At 39.9% G+C, this 23,545-nt stretch overlaps 2 protein-coding genes across 9 annotated transcripts in view; one reads left to right on the top strand and one right to left on the bottom strand.

Moving 5' to 3' along the window:
* Positions 1-8,241, bottom strand: part of COL4A6 (collagen type IV alpha 6 chain) — a 195,168-nt gene extending 186,927 nt beyond the window's left edge. For 2 of the 3 annotated variants that reach the window (XM_043492142.1, XM_038417032.2), the window contains exons 1-3: positions 8,044-8,241; positions 7,295-7,392; positions 7,122-7,170 (exon numbers count right to left, since the gene is read on the bottom strand). In XM_043492142.1, the coding sequence (XP_043348077.1) occupies positions 7,122-7,170; positions 7,295-7,305 (60 nt within the window). In that variant the 5' untranslated portion in view covers positions 7,306-7,392; positions 8,044-8,241. Of the gene's footprint in view, positions 1-7,121; positions 7,171-7,294; positions 7,393-7,557; positions 8,015-8,043 lie in introns of those variants that run through there. The other variant, XM_043492141.1, reaches the window with a different exon arrangement.
* A 352-nt stretch (positions 8,242-8,593) lies between these two features.
* COL4A5 (collagen type IV alpha 5 chain) overlaps positions 8,594-23,545 on the top strand; it is a 148,753-nt gene continuing 133,801 nt past the window's right edge. For 5 of the 6 annotated variants that reach the window (XM_038415696.2, XM_038415698.2, XM_038415697.2 and 2 more), the window contains exon 1: positions 8,660-8,873. In XM_038415696.2, the coding sequence (XP_038271624.1) occupies positions 8,784-8,873 (90 nt within the window). In that variant the 5' untranslated portion in view covers positions 8,660-8,783. Of the gene's footprint in view, positions 8,874-23,545 lie in introns of all 6 variants that reach the window. The other variant, XM_038415699.2, reaches the window with a different exon arrangement.

The raw sequence follows: 23,545 nt of genomic DNA, 5'->3' as shown, positions 1-23,545 counted from the left end.
CAGAAGAAGAGGCAAGTGCTGGAGATATCCCCTGGGAAGAGACTGAGGAAGGCACAAAGTAGCAGAGATCACTACCCATCTTCACTGCCAGGAGGCTGTGAAGTTGGGCAGAAGATAAGGGGCTATGACCCATCCAAGACCTCCTTGCATACTTTAGGGACTCTAGCCCTACTTGCTAGTGCTAGACTCTCCTCGTCCTTGAAGTCTGGCATTACAGCTGGACCTGCTCAGGGCAGAAGGCACAGAGGGCAACAGGGGGAGAAGATAGTTTGTACCATATGCCTTCTTTCACACCTGTGCATGAGGCATCCACAGTCTGTCCCAAAAAGCTTCTTTATTATATTGCAAAGAAAGAAAGCTAAAGTCCTGGGCATTGTTGTATTTTGAAGGAATTCTTCATTTTTTCTATTATCGAAGTGCCAAATGGAATGCCACATTTTCAACACTCACTGATTTTTAGCATCCAAAAAACTGTCTGTGTATAAACAGCTCTTTGTTCAATAAGAAAAATATCATACACAGTACAAAGAAAAGTTTCCCTGGAATTCTGCACAGGCCTTGGCACTCATTAGAGAACTGGCTTTGCATGACCTCTTATATTTGTATATACTCAGATTCAGTTTTAAATTAGTTTTGTTCATAGTTCTCAGCGTGTTCTTACTGCAGTCAGGAAATAACATAACAGACCTCCTGTAGCAAATTAAGACCCCCAATCCTTTCCTATGGGACTACGCGCACTACATAAAGCCAAACAAGAAGAGGGGCCTCAAGCCCTAAGTATGCCTATGGCTGTTTAGTGACTACCTTGCCTAGTAAATGGATGAAGATTTTGTTTTACATTTACAAGGATATACATTCAAATTTTATATTATTTCTTCTTAAGCTTTCTGTTGACTCTTCCTCCACACAGGCCTCAGCAAAATAACAAATTAATTCTCTCCAGAAAAAGCACACAGCTAGATAAAGGTGTGATAGCTTTTGAAACAGTCAAGCTACCAAAAGGTTAGCCACTTACAGTAAATGATCAAAACAAACAAACAAACAAAAAGTTGGAACTTGATCTCATATTCTAATGACCATAAAACCACACATATAGGAACTATGAATTGTTAGAAGTAGGACTAAGAAAGCCTCTGTTATGTCTTTAGCTTGTTCATTTAAATAGTTAATTCTTCTCTATCGTGACTATTCTCATAGCCATTAGACCACATTATTCCTTGGTGTAACTCCACAGAAAATAAGGAGTTACAGTACAGATTAATTTGATCCAGTATGTCTTAACTACAGTGACACTATAAACCATTTAAAACTTGTACTGCAAACATGTTTATCTAAGGCATAGAGAATCAGCAAGAACACCTCTGCATACAGTAAGGGAGGACAGAAACTGGATCATGTGGCCTAACCATGCCCTGGCATAACCTAGTGCAACTCCAATAACATCAGTGGTGTTGAGTTAGGTATTACAGAACTGAATTTTCCCCTTAACCTTTCCATCAACAAGACATTTGTATTCATTACTTGGATACTGCTGTACACCCTGGATGGTCTGCAGAATAATGTGTTAAATGCTGAAGAATAAAAAGGACATCTGATCAGTCCATATACCCATTTATTATCAAAAATGAGTCTCAGGGGATTAGTAATGACACATTGAGCTTCTATCTTATAAGTAACTGCTTTGAGTCTGAGTCAATCATGTCTGAACGTCCAATGGTTGCTGAAGAACCATGGTTACTGGTAGTCTCAATACGATTCCTAGTGAACAGTGGTCCACATCAAGACTGGCACCTTTCCCAGCAGTCTCAGCAAAAAGATGAATGACTGAAGGGACGTGGAAAAATCAGTTACCATCTCACCTACGGAAATGTGCTCCAGCTGTATTCTCCAAGGATCAGAGGGAGACATGGGGGAAATGCGCTACTAAGGCCAACCTCCTGATACACCCAGGCTGCTGACGTAAGTACTGAAGGGTCCAACCCTGATGTCCTCACCTCACCAGTAGAAAGAAGGGACACCTGCTCCTCCCAAGGGGATGGAGAGCCCTGCACCACTGCCTTCCTAGGTAGGGAGTGAGAGCCCCTATCACTGCCATTCCAGGTAGAGGCATGGGGCAGAGTTGGAATAGGCCCCAGAACATGGTGTACTTAGGGCCCCAGATTGCCTTTATCCAGCTTTGTGCACCACCCCGGTCTTTTCTGTACTTTCTTAGTGAAGGGAATAGCTTCTGTCTCCAGCATGATCAACACAGCACCTTTCATGACCATTATAGTCACTCAATATTATAAACTATCTTAGCTCCTTTGCAAAAATATGTCACAGTACTATAGGTACTTACCAAATTAGTAAGAGCATTGGTGAAATAAGGCTATCAAACAAGTATAAATGTTCCTATGCAATTTGACATATTGTCCACTTTCTTAAGCTTCTCAGTGCTTTAAGGAGGACTTGTGTAGCTCTTAGCCAAACATCCTGGCAGCCACAGAAACTAATAAGGATGCCTGTCTTAAGACATGATCTGTGCCATGCCCAATGAATTGTCTAAGAGGGAGATAATAAAATGAGAGGCGCAGCCAAATTTTCAATTAAAATATAGGACAGCAACACATATCCATTTCTGTAGAGGCAATACATTATGACTCTTCACTCAACAAGACATATTTAACCAAAATATCTTTCTATAGTTCACTCAGCATGCAGAAGAATCATGTCTGACAGTGGACAGGCAGTATATATAGATTTCATCAGAGATATAGACATGTTGCTTTATTAGTTGCACAATACCTTAACAGCTCAAATTGACAAATTAGGGTAATGGAGTCATTTCTTATTAAATAATTTTCTTGTACTTATACTCACAACATCCAGACACCTTAATTTCCTGACCCAATATTATTCCTAATATAAACAAAAAAGCACTTACAAAGAAGCCCTTGAACAGACCTTTTTCTTTGATCTAAGCTATGAACAGTAGAAACTGATCAGAATCAGCAAGGTGATTAAAAACAGTGACAAATAACTAATACAGAAAGAACAGCGCTGAGATATCCCAAGGGTCAGGGGGTAGTTCATATTTCCTGGCCCATAGTGTGTCAGGCCACAGCTGAGATTTTCAAAGCCAGCAAAAGGATTTCAAAACACAGCTCCCATTGAAGTTAATGGGAGTCGTGTGGCTAAATCCACGACTTGACATAGAAAAGTCTCAGTTCAAATGTGTTAAAATGTAGGTACATTACTTTACACAAGCCTATGTTGAAAACTCACATTGCTAAGTGATTAAGACGGTGACATCATTTCTTAGCTACATTCTTTACCTTGTGAATAAAGCATGTGATATCATTTCATTAGTACCTGTTGAAAAAAAATGGTTAAAAGCGACAGGATCAACGCTCAGCAAAACTAAACTGGCCATCTTCTATCGTCGGTAACTCCTGTGAATCCTGCACCTCACTTCAATTATGTTACACAGATGTAACAGTGCACAGCATTTGCTCTAGGAATTTTGAGAGAATATCATCCCCTGAAAAATTAAACTTATGTCTGAACTACTCTACCTACTATTGCTACACATAATACTGAAGATTACAATAACTGAGGGATGAGAGAAAGGTATTCTATTTTTTCAGTTTATTTACTTTGTGCATTTGACATCCCTTGTCTCTAGTCATATCCTTGCACTCATATGGAGCCCCAGTGACTTCAATGGAGCTCTGTAAGGATGCAAGACTCTGTCTGCGCAGATCACCTTGCAGTAGCAGGGCCTTAGTCTGTTTCCTCTATTGACTGCATGTGTTGCTCTCAGAGGAGAGAAGGGGACTCTATTTTTTTTAAAAGTAACATGTGGCTGTAAAATGACACAAAGTGACAGGAGGACTCAGGCAGATACAGTTTCTGAAGTTACTTTTAACTCATTTAAAAAAAAAAAACTGGCTAGACTTCAAGCTGACAACATCCCCTTGAGCTATGCCTCAAAGCTTACAGCAAACCAAATATAACTGAAGTTATACAGTATGAGAAGTTAGAGACCACAATCACAGTTATCTCTAACAACATGCCTCTCAGTTACCAGGCATCACAATTCAAACATATTCATGATTTTTGTGCTAGTTAGAGCTTTACACAACACCAGAGATATATAATTTTAGGGATTGACAATTGATCCAGATTTAATACTGCAAGGTATAAAATCATAAGGTTCTGTACTACAGACAACCAGGGGTATCCCAACATTCTCTGTAAGGGCCCGATCCAATTATGCTCCCATCAATACAAACTCCCAGTGACTTGACTGGCGCGGATTGGGCCATATGTGAACAGAGAATCTATCATTTCAACATGAATTCTACAAAAATTAAATAATTCATGAACACTAGAGGCCTAATCCTGCACTGTTTTGCACCATGCCTAGTCATTTACAGTTGTGAAAACTGGCTGTAAAATGCTACCACCAGTGGGAGTGGAAAAGTCTGATTTGGTAGCATTTTAAACCCTCTGTTTTACAAGTATAAATGACTATGCAATATAGTTGAGAAATAGGCCTTTGAGCCAAATAAATTACTTAACTGAACATAGTGGAGGAAACAGTTTCCACTTAGGAAAAGTAGAATGACCCTGTAATCCTACGTCAACCAGGGCCAAAAAGACATGTTCAGCAAGACTCCTTAAAACTCATTGTTTAACAATTTGGTATGATAGGCTAGAATGGTACTTTGAAGAAAAAAAAAACAGGGAAAATGAACTATTTATTTTAAATTAATCTGATTCTGAAAATCTAGCATACAAAGTGTGCTATTCTCTGCTAGCTAAATTTTGCATGTACACTATATATCTATGGGAATAACGTTATATAAAGATATTATGCTCCACTAGTCTGAAATTTTAATACCATTTTAATACTGTCCAGTAAGTTCAGTCCTTTTAAGTTTCATAACACAGAGTTGCCTATATTTTTGTACATTTAACATCACTTTGTGTATAGTTAGTTAGGACCAAACCCTGGAGCAGTCCCATTAACTACTCACATGTATAAATGGTTGCAGGACCAAGTTATTATTCAGTTTCATACTTATTTTTGTATGGTTTTCACATACAACAACAGAGAGAATTTTTGTTTAAAGAAAATAAGAAAATACTGTTGTCAACCCATAACAAATGGTATGGGGATTCGGGGCAAGGCCTATTTTTAAGAAATAGTATTTTTAAATTAACTAGTTTTCAGGTTTACTGTTTCCCTTTATATACCGCAAACAACCTAATATGCATGAAGCAGAACTGCACAGAGGGACTCAAATTCTGTTCTGATATGTCATTGTAAATCCAGAGTAACTCCACTGACACTGACTGAATACTTCAGATATGCACTGGTGTAAATGAGTGCAAAATTTAGTCCACTACGTTCTGGGTTATTTTGGCGGTGGTGTTCTAAGGCAGGTGCCACATAAGTGTGGTCTCACATATATTCCACTGTACACAGAATTCAAAAAAAAAGTTTGTATTAAACTGTAAGAGGAAAGATAAAAACATAGGGGCTGATTCTGCACTGCCTTGCACCGAGTGTAATCACTTACACCTGTTCAAGGGGAATGTAAAATGCTACCAAATCAGAATGGTAGCATTTTGCAATCACTTGGCACAAGTAAAACTGATTACAGAAGGAGCAAGGCAATACAGTATTACACCCTATGTATTTACAAACAGTGTAAAACTTGTATGTATTTGAAAGAAACAGTTTAGGGAGTATTTGAAAACATTTTTGAAGACTTTAAAAATAAAAAGCTTCTAATCCTTTAAAGATACAACTGTATCTAAATATTAGTGAAGCAGATGATTTTCTTAATTTTACATTGTTGACAGACTGTATCCAGTCAAATCACAAATTCTTATTTTAAAGCTGTTTTTGTTAAATAACTGTGCTAAAATGTGAACTAAATAAAAATATTTTTAAAGTACGTGTTACAAATGTTTTCACAGATTCATGGCAGTATGTGTACTGTAAGTTAAACACTACAAAGAATTGATTCATAACCTTAATTTATATCAACAATATGACAAAAGATTATTTTGAACTACAGTTGGTACATCAATTGGGCTCTAAATTTAAACTCACAGAGTTTACACTTTATGGAATTTTTTAAAGGGATTTTTAATTTAGAGCAGCTAAGTGGACTAAAGAGTTCATTATCTTAACTATATTATTAATAAATGTTTCAACCAAAGTAATGGTCAAATTTATGAGCACATAAAACCAGCATCCTTGATTATTAGGGGTTATCCTTCTTTACACTAACTTCTTACAAAGTTAAACAATGGCACAAAAAGAATAGTCTGTGATCAATCAAGCAGACATTTATTCAGAATTGTTAATCTTGATGTAAAATTTGAGGGCCTGATCCCTTGTGTGACTGTCTTCAATGGGACTGCTTATGTGAGCAAGAATGTAAAGGATTAGCCTTCAACTTGTAACATTAGCATCTGAGGAAAGAGAGGACAGAAAAAAGGCAGAGGCAGCCAGTTTATCCTTGGACAACTATTAAGCCCTGTTGTAATAAAAAGGTCTTACATTCTGTACAAATTGTTTTTTGATGCATAGTAGCTTTGTAAAGAATAATCAAAGAAGACCAGAAGGAAAGCAAAAGAAAACATCAGACTGACTCTTAAGAAAATCATAAAGTGGCATTTTCCAGCTGAGGAACTACAAAAGGTGACAGGAGTGATTAGGCAACTTTCACATCTATTCTTGCATACCTGTGCATTGCTAAAACAGGGAAGCAGAATGGTCAGAACTAAAGCAGGTGTTATCTGTTAGGTTATCTATGTAAATTATGCACATAAATTGCATACTTTACCAGCCCTACATACTTTAACTTTTTACAAATTAGCACACATACAGATACACACTCAATCCAATCCCAAATAATTGGTATATTCGCAAACTGTACATGCCACAAGTTGTCATACCACAGCTGCAAAACAACATCCATGGAATCAATCGATGCTGTGACTTTTAAAACCCACACACACAGGTATGCTCTAAATTCAGCCTCACGCTTACGCAGCCTCACTTTCAGCATTATATGGGGCAGTAACAATAACACCAGGATTGCACTGGATCTGAACCTTACCCCAGTCACCAGTTCCACAGCTAGGCAGAAAGCAACCAGAACAACAAGCCTGCAGTGGGAGGCAAAGGAAACAACATGTTATCCCCTCGGGGCACCCAAAATACAGAGGGCAAGCAGAAGCAAAACCAAACAGACCATCCCCCGACCCCACAGGAGAAGGGCTTGGGACTCACCCTGTGTGCATGCTGCTGCCCTGCCAGTGGAAGTACTTCACACGGCTCCGTTGCTCCGGTTCATTGAAAGCTTCGCTGCCCGGTGGTTAAACTACGGTCTGCAGGGAAGAGGAGGGGGGCAAAGAGCAGGCAAGGGGAGAAGAGGCCGCAAAAGAGGGAAACAGAGACAGATTATATAGATCCATCTGCATTCAGGGGGAGCGCGAGCGCAGGCACGAAGCGGGTGAGAAGCAAGATCATGGTGGAGATAAAAGCGAACTCACCAAAGTTGCTTCCCTCGGAGTGCCCCGCAGCAGGCAGCGGAGAAGAGGAATGGAGGAAGGGGGAGGACCCAGGGCTGTCAGTCACAGGAAAACAGACACCCCCCCCCCCACCCTACACACCTAATTGTCCAGTTCTTCCCATGCACTTATCCCAGATCTGTCCCTACCACGACCAGTGCTGAAGGCGACAGATTCTTCTAACACAAGTGATTTAATGTGGCTCTAGTTAAGATGCCCTGCGATAGAATAGCTTTGTAGGTCTGCCACAACTTCCCACCCCCGTGGTGATCGCTCCTAGCAATACAGCTGGGTGTGTAGCAGGCAACTTTTCTAATCCATATTAGAGCGGCAGCAAAAGGGCATCCTGGTGGGTTAAAACTACAACTAGACACACCTCATTATCCTTTGTTATTTGTGTGGTAAAACTTCTGGTTTTAGGACATCAACTCAGGCTGGTTACTGATGGGCACTTCAAAGGGAAGTTACCTGGTGTTTTCTGCCTCCCATCCCTGCTACCTAGTGTGCTAACAGCTGCAGGTAGAGAGTGACTCCGGTTTAACACTAGCCCGTCTGAGGTAGAACAAGGCGCAACATGCAGCTAGAGCGTCCAAGCATTTCTCTTCTCCTGTCCTCCCCGGCCCCAGCGCTCCTCTCCCCGGGACGGCTCTGCACGTTGCAACCAGGGGCCTCTCAATCTTAAAACCCAGACTCTCCCAAGGGACTCCTCCGCCGCGATAAATAGTCCCCTGCCAAAACAGTGGAATCTCAGTCCGGGGGTGGGGGGGCAGGTTGTTTTGTTTTGTGTTTTTAGACCGGGGAGGAGGGCAACACAGCTGTACACCTCTCCGCCGAACCGCTGTCTGCCGGGCTGCGCGGGAAATGAATGCTCTGAGCAATGCCCCCCCGGCGCAGGAGAGCTCTGCCCCCAGCCAGGTTGCCCATTCGCCAGCCGAGGCTGCCGTGCGGCGGAGGGATACCGCGTGCGTGCTTTTTTTTTGGGGGGGGGGGGGCAAAAGTAGCGCCGGGCGAAGTGGAGTCGGGAGAAGTTTGCCTGGCGGAGTAGAGCGAAGAGGGCCGGCGCGAGGGCGGCTCGCGGGAGGAGGAGAGGAGAAGGGGGGGGGAGGGACTCGCTCCGCAGGCTCAGCCCCGCCTGGCCCCGGGCCGGGCTATGTCAGCGCTGCAGGGCCAGCCCGGGAGCGCGCGCGGCTGCTGAGCCCGGGAGGAGAATGAAGCGGCGGGGCTGCCGCTGCCGCCGCCTGGCCGCCGCCTGCCTGCTGCTGCTGCTGGGGCTCTGGGGGCTGAGCGCGGAGGCTGCGGTAAGTGCTGCCCCCGGGGCGCCGGGCCGCGGGGTTTCCCTCCGTCCCGCTGGCTCCGCGGCGCCTCGTACTTGCAACCCGAAACCGCCGGGACGGGCGCTTTGGGGGAAGCTTTCGGCTGTTTAAAAACAGGGAGTTGCGCCGGGCAGCCGTGGCCGTGCAGCGCTGGGGCTGTGCCGTAGCCTCCCTGTTACCCTAGCACAAAGGTGGAAGGAGTTTAGCTCCCCAGGAAACTCGGTGCGGGGTGGCTGCTCGCTCCCCACCCAGCGCCCTCACTTGCCTCCCGAACTCCTACCCGGAGCTGGGGAGGACTTTCAGGAGGCTCCAGGGCAGGATTTTGCTGGGGAGCATCTTCTCAGGTTGTAACTAGCTTTCCTGGGCATACTTCCGTTCTGCATATGCTGTGTGTGCGTGTGATATATACGCAGATCTCCCAAGGAGATGCTCCGCAGCAAAATCCTGCCCTGGAGCCTATGTATAAACTAGGCTGAGATAGCTGCATGGATGGTAGAGGTGTGCTGCGATCTGGAGCATGTACAGTAGGTGGCTTTGGGAAATGCGATATCCCTTTTGGGGAAGGTACCATACATCTGCCCTGGAATGGTTACGCCTTAAGAATGGGAGAAAAACCACAGGGTTAGTGTCGTTATTTCACCTAAAGTAAATGATAGCCTCGTTCGTGGATAAACTCGGCAAAAGTAGTGTAGCTGCATACAGATACATATGTAGCCAAATAGTACAGTTTATGATGGGGCAAAGAAATGAGACTTATCACAAACTTTTCTCTAAGGTTAAATGCTTAAGCGGTATAATCGTTTCTTTCAGTTAGAGAGATGATGTGGGGGAAATAGTGTATGCTTACTGTTGAAGGAGGCGTACATCCGATGCTATTGCTTAGTTAAACGATCATCTGCTGGCTGAAATCTGAACTCCTGCGATCATGAGAAATGCTCAGAACCTGATTCTCTTCCCCGCCCCCTCCATTTTTCTTAAAAAATCAGAGTCATCAGAATGGCATAGTTGTTTTAAGTATCTTCCTTTAGGATGAAACTTTTAGACATAGCATTGGTTTTCAAAAAAAGTAAAAACTTCATGTTCCTCTCACCTTTCCCCAGGGCTATGTGTCCTAATGAGATGATGATGATGATGATGATGATCAGAGGAGGATCATCATAAAGGGTATGATTTATAGTGTGATCTCAATAGCAACCTTTCTGATAAATACCAGCACTCCTGTTGTTGTTCTGGGAATTTTTAAGCAAGCAGATTTAGTGCCCTGGACTGAAATGGGCTCATGCCTTGACCAAATTTGTATCTGGACCTGTTAGTCTAACCACCTTAATGCATTTTTTTAAATAAAAATAGCACTTTCTCTGGTCCAATGCCAGATTATTGAAATAACTGTGTGTATAGCAATGTACACTGAGAGCAGGGGGAATATATTGGAGTTAGGATGATGCTTCAATTCAGCTATGATAAGGCAGTCCAAATGGCTTGTCCAAAAATGTGCAGCAGAGCCTCATACAACAGCGGAGGGAAGAACTATACTCACTTATTTTGATGATTCATGGACCTCACTGCCAAACTTCCATATCCAGTGCACTTTTGAGTAAGTAATATGAACACAAAATGGATTTGTGATTCATATGCTGTGTTGTCTTCACAATGAATATTGTAAGCCTTACTGGAGAGCAGCTACACTAATATGTTTAACCTATTTTGAAAAAGTGGCATTCAGATACAACAAGATCCAAGCAATTGAGTCTGAAAAAATACAACTGTCTTTAGAGTGGTGAAGCCTGTGTACTATATAGAGTTCTTGGGGGACTTTAAAATAAGGGGAGAAGCTCGGAAGGATAAAATTGGAAACTGAGAGGGAATGTTCTTCTGCTGGTCTCAGATATACTAAAGTATAGCATATGGCAGCTGTCAAAAGTACCCTGTTTTTGTTTTCTTTATACACACGTTTATACAGGCTGAACATTAATATAGAGTGAGGCATATAACTGTTGGAGAACAATGGAAAATTAGCAGGTAGACTGACAGCAGTCATTTGTTAAAGTGGTAGTGAAGTATAGTGCAATCACTGCACATAAAGGATGCTTGCTCTAGAATGAAAATGATATGCTCATAAGGGTATGTTGTCATATTCACCAGAGGTGGGTGGAAACATACTACTCCAAAACAGAGCTCCTTCAAGTAGAGTAGTTTGAAGGAGCTATGTTCCTGAATAAATGCTCTGTTACATGTTTTGGTATTGATGTGCATATGACTTCTGTTAGCAGGTGGCATTTCAGATGCATCACAGCAAATGTAGAATAGGAAAAACATGCCTAATGAAGAACTCTGTGTAAGTGCAAAAGGTTGTCTCTCTCACCAACAGAAGTTGGTCCATTAAAAATATTACCTTACCCACCTTGTCACTACTAATGTGTGACTGTTACAAAACTGGTATAGCTTTTAATTTAAAAACAAAACAAAAACCACAGTTGAAAGCAATAAATGTTGCACTAGTTTTCAACTGGTGGAAAATCGGTGAAATTCTGTTGACATTAACGGACTTGTGCTGGTTTACAGTAGGCAAGAATCTGGGTCTTAATTACCAAAAATTCACTAAAAACATACAGAATACACAAATTGGGTCAACCACAAAGTGGCTAGTGAAGGTAAATTTTAAGTAATTTAGAACTGACTTTTTTTTTAAAGCTACAAATGTGTTGTAATAAGTTTGGGTTTTGAGGTATTAAGTGAAATTAATGCTGTGAATTAAAAGGAGAAGGTGGAAAAACATTTTAAAGACCTTTGTGGTGTAAAAGATGTAGGGAAAAGAAGAGAATAGTACTGTACTATGTATGCTTTGTAAAATAATTTGACCTCTAATGCAATTGACAAAGACCATCAAACTTTCTCTCTCAGATTTCTTTGGTGATTGCAGGGTTGAACAAAGAAATCTCATTTCTACAGACTTATTGCTTTGTTTCAAATGAAATGTTTTGTGGTGGGCTCAAGCTGAGCATTTTTGTGATCTGAAATGAAGTGGGCACTTATAAAATAGCATACAACTTTGTGCTATTGCTGACTAATGCACACATTATTTAGTTAATTTTGTATGTATAATATATAGTGAACAATTGGATGTGGCACGAGCAGACATTGGTAAAAGCTTGAATTCTAAATACAGATGCAAGTAGTAGCAATTGACTTAGGTTCAGACTGGAAGCTGGACTCCATAGGCAGTGGTTTGTGGGGTTTTGGTTTTTTTTTTTTGTTTGTGTGTTTTGTTTTGTTTTTTTTTTTTTTTGGTCAAGTCATTCCTCCCAGTGGAGGTGGTGGTGGTGACGATGATGATTTCTTCAGATGAATATTGGAAAGCCTGACCTAAAACAAGGATGTAAATGTGGAAAGGCATGTTAGCTAGCAAGAATTTAACTGGCCATGCATGGGTCTCAACAGAGAATAACATGCTGCTTATAAAAGTTCACTCTAGGTTTGGGATTTTCATTCAAAAGGGTGTAATATAAAGTCTGTATAAAGAGTATTTTCTGATACAGCTATTGTTGACTTTCAAACACGTAGAAATTCATAACACTTAACCTCCTGGTTTCCTCTCTTTTTAGAGGGATGGGGGATTCTTATAACTATATTTCGGTCTCTGGAGCAGGAACGCGCTCCCCTGGGGCTACTTTTCAGCCTTTTTGTTATCTCCCCTTTATACATGCATGTAGCTCCATCTGACTGAAAGTTACACATACACAAGGAAGAAATGGATACCAAAACTGGTGCTTAGAATTCAGAACACTTGCTGCTGAATTCTATAAATACATATTGATTACTCACCCAAAACACTGCCCATTTTGTACAGGAAGACTCAAACCATAGTTCTCTGTTCAGTTGAAAACCAATTTTACAGTCTGTCAGGTTTGTGAACTGTCATGTATTTTGTTTCTGCCCTCTCACAGATCTTAGCTATTTGAAGATATTAATAGTAAAAGTTATATTTCAGTATGTGCCAGAACTCAATTTTAAAAGGAAAAGGCTGGACTCAATGAACTTTTGGATGCATATGAAATACAGTTTCCAGACAACTTTATTTTGTATTATGGATTTCTACAACCGGACCTTTTGCAGGTAGACATACTGACTGTGTACTACTTTATTTCCTCATATTTGTTTAATTCACTTCTGAGATTCAGAGTAGACCTAAAATCCAGTGAAAACTACTTAATTTTAATGACTTTGGTGATGAGCACTTTATTCCTCTGGGTAAGACTGATCTGTCTAATACCAATGCACCATACACTTTAGAGTCAGATCCATCTTCTTAAGTAGGGAATTGAAAGTGTCTTGTTTCTTAATATCATACATAGCTTTACATATTATCCATCTTTTAAAATTCCAAAGGGAAAAAATATCAGAATTTGATAGCAAATCTTGTGTCTTCGAGCTATGGGAACTTTTATTTAAAAAAAAAAATGTTGGTACAAAGAACTTACTGAAATGCAATAGCATGTCGCTGTTGGTATTACGCGAACGTGCAGAAATCTGTCCACATGGTATCATGTTACAGGACTTATGGTATTAATAGAAATGTAGTATTTAGATTTATTAGGATATTCTTAACTGGAGCAAAGTGCAGTAGATTTGTTCTCTTACAAATACGGTAAAGACAATTGAACAGAGGGCAAAAGAATGCAATATGCTTCATGGAATGTGAAAAAGATTTTTATAGTCAATCCTTTGAACTGGGTGAACTCTCAAATAGATTGCTTTTATATATTTTGCTACGTCAGTGTTCCCAAACTTGGTTCACGGCTTGTTCAGGGTAAGCCCCTGGCAGGCCGCAAGACGCTTTGTTTACATGAGTGTCTGCAGATATGTCGGCTCACAGCTCCCAGTGGCCGCGATTCACCATTCCCGGCCAATGGGAGCTGTGGTAAGTGGTGGCCCAGCCCATGCCGCTTCCCGCAGCTTCCATTGGCTGGGAACCTGAACAAGCTGCAAACCAAATTTTGGGAACCCCTGGTGTAGCTCTAAACAATGTTGTTCTTAGGATGCCCTTTTAAACCAGTGATGATATGTAACAGTTTCATTTTGGAGTAATTTGTATAGCATGAACCCTTCTGAGATGCTGCAAGCTTCAGAGCAATCTTAAAAAATTAAGAATACAGCTTTTTAGGCACTCTGCATTCTCATTGTATACATGCATACTGAGCATTCAGCTATTCCGTGATTGGTCATTGGAATTTTGTATTTGCAAGATAAATAGTAAATTCAGATTCTTCCTGAAAAAATTCTGGTTTTAAGTAATGTCCACTCTGCTTTTGTATGTACACCTGTCTCTTACATTTGGGCCAGATGTTTAAAGCTGTGTTTAATATTTGTGCCAATACTCAAGTTCTGATCACAGAATTGTGTGCAAAGGATGTGGTGGTGGATGTTTCGTCTTCCAGATTGCTTGGTTAGATCAAATGGTAAGCTGTCCTAGATGCTGGCACTGAGCCACAGTTTATTGTGCATGCAGAACCACAGGCAAAAGCAGAGTTTTAAATTGTTCTTCATTCCTAAGGAATGAATTTTGTGTACCACTTTCCCTCTCCCAACAACCCCCTCGTTCCAAGAAGAGGCATGTTGAAATTCCAAACTGGAAATAAGACTAATTATTGGCAACTTCAGAGTACATATAGAGCTCATTACATTTGTATGTTTTTTTTATTTTCTGATCCAGAACCAATGCTTGGGGAAAGTTTGCTGATTCTGACAGCATTTACAATCTGTCAACAATCTAGCCCTTCCAGGTTGAGATATCAGAACTTAACTGTGACCTTTTTGATTAATATAGTACTTATTTTTCTTTAATTCTGAGACGACTAGCAGTTTATTCTATGACTTGCTAGAGTTCGAGATGGATGGATTACTTGTATCTCTCGGGATTCAAATTCCCAGTTTTCTGGCTGTTGTATAAAAACATTGGCTTCTAGCTCTGGTTCTTAAGATAGCGGATGAGCGGCTGCTATGATTATGCTGCATTTAGAAAGAATGCTTCCTGCTATTCCTGGCGTTCTAATAGTATAAAGCATTTGTCGGCTGTTCACAAGTTACTGGACCTCACAATGATCACTGGTACAGCAAATGGTCTTTATTCTGGTACTGGTCCTGTACTTTGGCACTGACTGAAGACAGCAAGTTCTGGACCTGTGTGGCTTCCCTCCTACCAGTCCCCCAAGCCTCACTCCCTGGAAAAGAAAACTTGTGAAGTCAGTGCTACTTAGTGAAGTTTCATTGTGATTTACTAATACACTGTACTTTTAAAAGCAAATGTGTTGTGTTGTGTTTTGGTTAGGTAACGAAAACATTTCAAATTCTGTAGTATGGGGAGAACCTGCATATAACATGGAATTAATAGAATTAACTGAAAGTGTAACAAATCTGTAGCAAAATTAAATCTAATGATTTTAAAAATTTGCTAATTAGGAACCCAGGCTTGTAAGTCTTACACAAGCAACCATAAGATAAGGTATACAAAGTGTAAAGTCTGCAGGATCAGGCCCTAGCTACTTCTCATTATATAATTGCAAAGTTATTAATTGGTCAAGTTGAAACTTAATTTCCCTTTCTCTCCTGGCTGGATATGGTTCTTAGAAAGCAACGGAACAATGTACAAACAAATATTCCTCCTTTCCTAAGAAGAATTTAGATTAGTCTCTGGTTAGAAAACTAAAGTGGAATTTATTATAAAACTTTTTATGTCAGGCCTCAACAACCTACCTTCTTAAAAGTAAAATATATATTATATGGACTCCTGTTCCAAAATGCTGCTGCTCAGATAACTTACAACTTTGTGGTTAGTAACAGTAGCATAACACTGAGCTATAGCTGAAAATAACATTACTATTGACTTTTATTGACAAGTGTCGAGATAACTGCACTTTTTTCTTTAAATTGCAGTTGTGTGGGTTTTTTTAAATGCTGATCTGCTCTGATCTAGCAGCTGAATACCATTTGTATTCTGTTTGTCTAAACAACTATTTGCCTTTAGAGAAGGCACTCTAATCAATTTGCTGTAACAACATTGGGCAGGTGTTGTTTTGCATCCCATTCTTTTTCACCCCAATTCCCTTTTGTACCATATGCCCTGGGTGGCTTTTTTTTTTCCTCATTAAATGACTTTGGTAGCAGAGCTCAATATTCTTGAGACTAGGAAGACATTCTGATTTGGCCTCACCAAATGGTTGTGGTTGGATGTCTTTCCTCCCCCCCCCCCACCATTTTCCTCCTTCCCACTCTTCCCCCAAAGTGTGAGGAATGAAAATAGTTTAGTCTCCTTGTTCTTTCCTGATCTGACAGGCTTTCATCTGTGCAGAATCAAAATGGCTGAGTTGAATTTCAGACTCCTCTTTGCCTGTGTTCTGAAGGGGATTTAGGTGCATGGCACTAAAATTAATCCTAAAATTGGAATAAAATATTTCTGCAAGATGAAGATTCTCTTCCTATTTGTGGTACAAGATCATACCTGTAAAAGACCTTACTGTAGTTTGACTTAACCCAGGCCTACACTAGAAAAGTTTTGCTGATATAGCTACACTAACAACCCCTACCACTTCCCGACATCCCTCCATTTGTATTCATTTGTAGGTATAGCTTATACTAGTTTCCCCAAATAAAATAAGCTATGCTGGCAAAAGACTTTCCCCACCTCCCCCACTTAGGTCTAGTATAACTTCATCTATGCTAGGATTTTTGATGACCTAAACGTGTCAAAGAACCATACCCTTAACCAAAATATTATATAGGCAAGTTTCTAATGTAGATCAGGCTTTCATCTTTATCACTGTGAATCTTATATTAAAAATCTGCAGTTTTGAGAACTTTTGCAGTGCCTTCTTGGATTTAAAAATAAGTCTAAATCCCATAAACTACAAAAATTTCAACTTCAGAGCCTTCAGTTTGCTGCCTCCTTTTTGTGTGCCTTCATTTATATTGTGGGACATAAAATAGGGACACTTGAGAGACAGTTGAGAACACTGTGAGTTCTCAGTTGTATAAAAATGTTTAGTTTAATTTACTTCCTATCTCCAAGTACCACTCCACTTTTTCTCCTCCCTGTTTCACCCACTCCAGTCATACACACAATACCTCTAGTTTTGTCCTTTACCCTTGCTACTATACTTCCAAGATGCAGGAGTGGATATGAGACTGCCATGCTGATATCAAACATTTATACTGGAGTAGCTGTTAGAGGCCAACCAGGTGCTAGACATTGTACCAACATATTCAATGATTAGCTGTATCCCAAAAAGCTTATTGTGTCACTTGAGATACTTGGATGGGAGGTGCTGTAGAAATGCAGAGTTTATTCTCTCTCTCCCTCCATCTTAGTCCAAGTGGTAATTAAGATGTTTGACTGTATTAACTGCTCATTGAGTAGACACTGTGCTAGATGGAAATATAAAAACTTTAAACAATGCACTGAGTTTGGAGTGGCATAAGTGACTTCATTTGGCAGCCACAGTAGTGACTGATTAAACAATGTGGTGGAAATCTTGGCAGTTGTTTATGCTAACATTGTGATGGAAATCTTGATCCCTGAGACTGGGATAACAAAAAAAAAAAAAAAAAAAAAAAAAAAAAAGGCAAGTAGGACTCAGTATCTTTTACATCTGCTGATACCAATGGATCATTTATTCTGACAGGAATAATAAACACTGATTGCACAGGCACCTTCTTATACAAGGATCCTTCTATAGTTTGTGAAACTCCAAGTGTCTTAAAGCAGCAGCAGCATGCTATGAATCGGTGTGGATTTGTAGGTGAGAATAAAGGCATTATCATTTGTGCCTCATTTTTGCTTAATAGCCATGTCCTGTTCATACTTGGTGGTGATATAGCCCTAAAGTTAAAGGCCTCCATTAATCCTTTTATAGTGACCTTGCTAATAAATACTAATTAAGTTCTTTAGGTAAATCCATTTAATACTATGTGTACATCATGTGTATTGACCACATAATGTGTGATGTCAATCCCTCCACTGCATAATGGAAAACAAGTTGATGTCTGTATTGCTGCCCCATGCACCCTCCCTCAAAAAACCCCAAAACTACACATTACCATGCTGACAGGTTTTGGACAACCAAACAACCCTTCATCAAATGTTAAGGAGGTAACTGTTACAGCATTCCCATGACAGTTCGTCTTCTAAAGAAGCTGAGGTGTACTATTACTTTTCCTCCTCATCTATTGGCTTGCTGCCAGCTCTTCAGTCTCTAAAATGGCCTTTTAGTCTAGCCTATTTATTCTGTTTGACGGGCTGGGGGGGAGGAATGATTCCTTCCCAATGGGCCTGTTGACATCTCTTCCATGCTGTTATTGGGCTGCTAACCTAGTGCCTAAGACTTAAATGGTCTTAATTCACTTTAGCTTAGTTCATTTCCATAGTTAAGCTAAAGCACGGGAGGAAGGGTATGATGTGCTTTAAACTATTGTACTTTAAATTCATACCTTTTAGTTAGTTTTGGTTTAACTTCCCACATGGACAAAACTTCAGCCCACAAGTGATTCACCCAAGATAAATCTACTTGACACAAGTGTTGTAAGGCTTTTACCTAATGTTTCTACAGCATTTTTGAATAGGTAAAATTACCTACTTCCCAAATGAACCCTTTCCTTTTTTTTTTAGCACCTCCCTTCGCTTAACTCCCTCCCATACACTCCAAAAAATAACTAAAATGCTTTCACTTGAATCTTTGTTTTGTTACTTTAATGCCAAGTTCTTCTTAGCCTCACCTTGAGAGAAGTTTGAGGCCGAAATGGATTCATTAAGGTCTGGCCAACACAGTGGTACATGAACAATGGATAATAACAGCAGTCAGCTCAATGTACTTGAAGCACCAGTGATACTATGCAAAGGCTCTCTTACTCCCTTATGCACCAAAACATTCCTAATGCCCTTTAGAGGAAGGAAAACCACCACCCAGGCCCAAGAAACTGCAGTAAACTGGAGGGGGAGGGGGAAAAAAAAACACTCCATTTCCACACCTGGAGTGAAAGCAGCAATTATTAGAAGCAACAATGAAGTAGAACAGCCTCTTTTTTTTTTTTTTTTTTTTTTTTTTTGTTGTTGTTTGGAACAAAGCAATGAAAATTAACACTGAACATAGAAACAGGCTCATCCTCCAGAGTACTTGAACCTCTGTCTGCCATTGCACAATTAATATACACATTTCTGCACATCTTTATTCAACAGTTTAAACACCTTGTAAAAAATATTCCACCTATGAAAGAGTATTAGCCCCATTTAAAGGATGTATCCTCTTGAACATGTATACTAGCAAGCAAAGAGAGTCAGAAGTGCTTCTCAAAGTGAAGATAACTTATCCAAATGACTTTTGCAATGATTAAACTCAATAGCCAAACTCTCTTCTTACCCTAGTTATCTCATGGGCCCAAATTATACACCAATTTCAACACAAGACGACCCTGTGCCAGCGTCATCTGACCTGTTTTTGTGTACCAAAAATAAGTAAACCCAAAGTAGCTACAAAGAAACTATATGCTAAGAAACTAGGACAGAGGAAATACTACAAGAAAGCTGAATAATTACCCCAAGTTACAAATATCAGGGATATGGAGGAGAGGGGGACTAGATTTCAGCAAAGAAGCTAGCAACTTATTACTGTAATAGCTATATCATCTGCATCAATTGTATGCCATAATGACCTCTGTGGGTCAGTCATATAGAAGGAATGAAAGATATCTAAACAATTAAGGAGGATGCTGGCTAAGGGCTCCAGGAATGCTTGTGATCGTGCTTGTGTAATGACAGCAGTAGCACTAATTTGTCTTTTCATAGACTATGAAAAGTATAAGGATCAGAAAAAGTGGGCCCCAGGTGGTGGATGCATATCAGTAAGGAGCAGGCCTTTGCATAAGAAAGGGTTAGAACAAGAAATGACCAAAAAGGGTTTGTGTTTTGAGATAAAGTCCTATGCCCAGTAAGGAGCGGAACACAATCTCCAGGTTGTCTGCTCTTACTTCTCAACTCAATATTTCTGTGGTTTTATTAATAGAGACTTTTCAACCAAAAAAAAAAAAAGAGTCAATTTGCATCCTTCCCTCTCTTTCTCCTCTTTCTTCTTCCCCCCGAGCAGGAAAGGGCAGAATGTAACAGTAGACCCTGGAGTTGGCAGATGCTAACTCTGCCATGTGAAAGGGGTACGTAACTTTTTGTAACTTGTATATCATGACATGACTAGCTAGGAAATAATTCTCCTGTGTGTAACACTCCTGCTAGACTGTTGGAAATATAAAATCCAATGCCTAAGAGGGGTGAGGAAAACGCACACACAGCAAAAAAAAAAAAAAAGCAGAGAAAAGACATTATTTATGAGCTGATGTAGCTAGACTTCATTGGATTGAAGGACTAAGGTTTTTGTGGGTTGTTTTTTTAAACCTATTTCTCTCTCCTTGTTTAACTGTTTGTATTTGAGAAGACCATAAAACCTTGAGACTTCTGCAAGTCCCCCATGGAAACCTTCCGGACTGTTCTCAGGGAAGGTCTACACTTAAAACATTGCATCTGTGCAGCTGCAGCACTTAAGTGAAGGTACTCCTACACTGACCGGAGAAGCTCTCCTGTTCACGTAGTTAATCTGCCTCCCTGAGAGGCAGTAGTTAAATCAATGGGAAAAGATCTCCTGTTGACATAATGCTATCTATATGGGGTGTTGAGCAACATAGTTATGCTAACCTAGGGGTGTGGATTTTTCACACCCCTGAGCGATGTAGTTATACCGATTTATAGGTCTGTTGTGTAGACCTGACCTTAGTCAAGTAGCTAATTGTGGAACTCATAAAACACATTTTGTAGCATACTAGCACATGGAATAAAAAAGCACAAATTTAAGTTTTAGCCGTTCTCTGTTCTGATAATCTGCATAATGTACAGTAGAGCTCATTCCCAGTATTAAACATTGTATCAGGCCCTCTTGTAATGGGGACAGAAATGTTGCATTGTAGAAACACTCTGGGCCTGCTCAACGGGCTTTGGAGGCTTTTCATTGATTTCAGTGGTTGAATCAGGTGCTATGTGGGGGGGGAAAAACTCTACAAATGTAGGCATAATTTTATAAGATGGTGGACCTAAGAACATGTGTAACATTACTTAGTTTCCTACCCAGAGTGATCGTGATGATTCATCTCAATAATATTGAAATGGGTGGTATTCTGAGGTTTATTTTCAAAATCCTCAAAAAAACACTCATTTTTATACAAACTTGAGATGTCCACACTAAAGTGGATTCTATATCCTAAGTGCACCTGAAGAAATGTATTTAACATCAGGCTAGTAAGAGAAACTTACTACTGGTGACCTGTCTTTTGATGTCTGCAAAATGTATGATTTTGGAAAGTATACATAAAGTAACTAAACGGGCACTCTCTCAATTTTTTTTTAGAGGCTTTTCAGATGATCATAGTCTGAGGGAATTGGGATGCTAAAACCAGGAAATCAGAAGAGTGGCATAGCAGACCATGAGGACACTGAGAGAAAGTGTTTCCGCATTTCCTGGAGACACTTTTAAACAAGTGTGTTAGATGAAGTGAGCTGTAGCTCACGAAAGCTTGTGCTCAAATAAATTTGTTAGTCTCTAAGGTGCCACAAGTACTCCTTTTCTTTTTGAGTAAGGGTGGACTTAACTATACTAAGACTGATGGTTCGTGGCAAATGTCCTCTTTAATTTTCTGGTTAATGCAGTTTGGCAAGTTGACCAATCTTTTTTAAATGTCTTTGGGGAGGGAAAAGGGAAAACCCTCAAGCCTCTTGGAGACTGTTCATAAGGAGAGCGTGTGTGTGTGTGTGAGAGACCACATGTATGGATGTGTGCATATGCATGTATGGTAATTTTTGTCATTAGACATCAGCATAACCTTTATATTATCTAAAACTTCACTTGCTTGCCACAGCATATACTCTCTCTTAGAAAGAGCATGCCCTCATTTCCATTATAATCCAGATCTACACCATTTTATCAGCTAATGTTGAAAGCGTGTTGTAAACTTGGTCTTCGGATAACTGTTTTATCTTTATTTGCTTTCTATTTTAGGTAAATTCAATCTTGCACACTTAATTTATACACTTTCTCATATTTCTGAGCTGACTAATTATATTTCTGTACCATTTAAATTTGTTAAATTTAAATGCATCACCTTTGTGGAATATAAACTAAGTTGCACCTTTTGACAATGTATCTGCATTGTCTGTCAGCAGAGACTTTGGTAGTTCTCAAACATATTCTCAAAATTTAGAATGCAAACTTAAATCCTGCATAAATAGTGACCTTCCCCCTGGCTGTGTTGCAAAAAAAAAAGATTACAAGGGACACTCTTGCATTTAATTAACATGCTTAACTTTAAAAAAAAAAATAGGGTAGAAGGAGCAGAATCCAAAGTACTAACCATCTATCACCTAAGAAACCATCAGTTTTGACCAGCTCTCTAACTGCTCTTCTGATACATGCAAACTAACTTGGTGCAAAGAAGAATGTTAGTTGTAACAATAATTTGTGTTTGCATATGCTTGTTGCCATGGGAACACAGCTGGCACCTGATCTAAGTAATTCATGTATAACACTCATAATTAAAAAGAAAAGGAGTACTTGTGGCACCTTAGAGACTAACAAATTTAACTCATTAGTTGTTGAGTTAGAAGCTAGCACACAACAGTCCTGCCAGAACTGTTACTTTCTTTAAAAAAGCAAGGTAAGTTTACATATTTTGCCCCCCCCCGGGGGGGAGGGCAGATTATTCTCTTGATGATGTGTGCTCAACTCTAGATAGCATTAGTGTGAGTTGGGAGTACTCACTGAAGCAGGGAGCACAGAAAGGATGCATGCTCTAAAATTGTTGAAGGCTGGTTATTTCATTGTGAAGATACGAATCTTGGTGCCTAGTTTTACTTTTTGCTAATTTTCAAACTAGATCTGTTCTGGAGAAAGTCTCATTTCAATGTTTCTCTATTCTTAATACTACTTCATTTTTAATGAGACTGAGTCTTAGGGCTAGATCCTGCAAATGGATCCACACAGATTCCTGCACCCAATGTACTGCAGTGTATTAAAAAGATATAAAGACTCTGCAATTCATCATGGAATGGGAGACTATCTTTTGACCCATTGTGAGACCATTGGGGAGCACATGAGATCTACTTTGGAGCACTCAGTTAAGGCAACTCCCTGTTAAGTGCCACAGAGATGCTGATTGTGACCAGTTAGGGCCCAGAGAGAGCCAATTGGCCACAAGGAGTAGAAAGAGTAAGAATAATTGAATGACCTTTGTAGTAATGGGTAGGAGAGCTGGTAAAAGCTTTATAACATTCTGGGGTTAGGTTTTTTTAATCTGAGGAGGCACTATTTAAAGAGTGCCCTTTTTAAAATCAGTTTTCTGTAACGTGCTCTTTAAACTAGTAACTAGAAAATAGTTGACTGTATCTGTCTAAAGCTAATAATCATAATACACTGACTGAATATATTTAGAGTAACTGCATTTGCCAAAATCCCACTTAGTTATTCCAACTGTGTGTAGTTTACATAGTCATCAAATCTTACATATGATCAAATCTTAATGAAGCATTTGTCTTACGTAAAACATGCACTATTCCCCCAACAAGGACAGGACACTCC

The sequence above is a fragment of the Dermochelys coriacea genome, chromosome 9 (genome assembly GCF_009764565.3).
Source record: "Dermochelys coriacea isolate rDerCor1 chromosome 9, rDerCor1.pri.v4, whole genome shotgun sequence".
NCBI lineage: Eukaryota > Metazoa > Chordata > Testudines > Dermochelyidae > Dermochelys > Dermochelys coriacea.
This window is presented reverse-complemented; position numbering and strand designations above follow the sequence as displayed.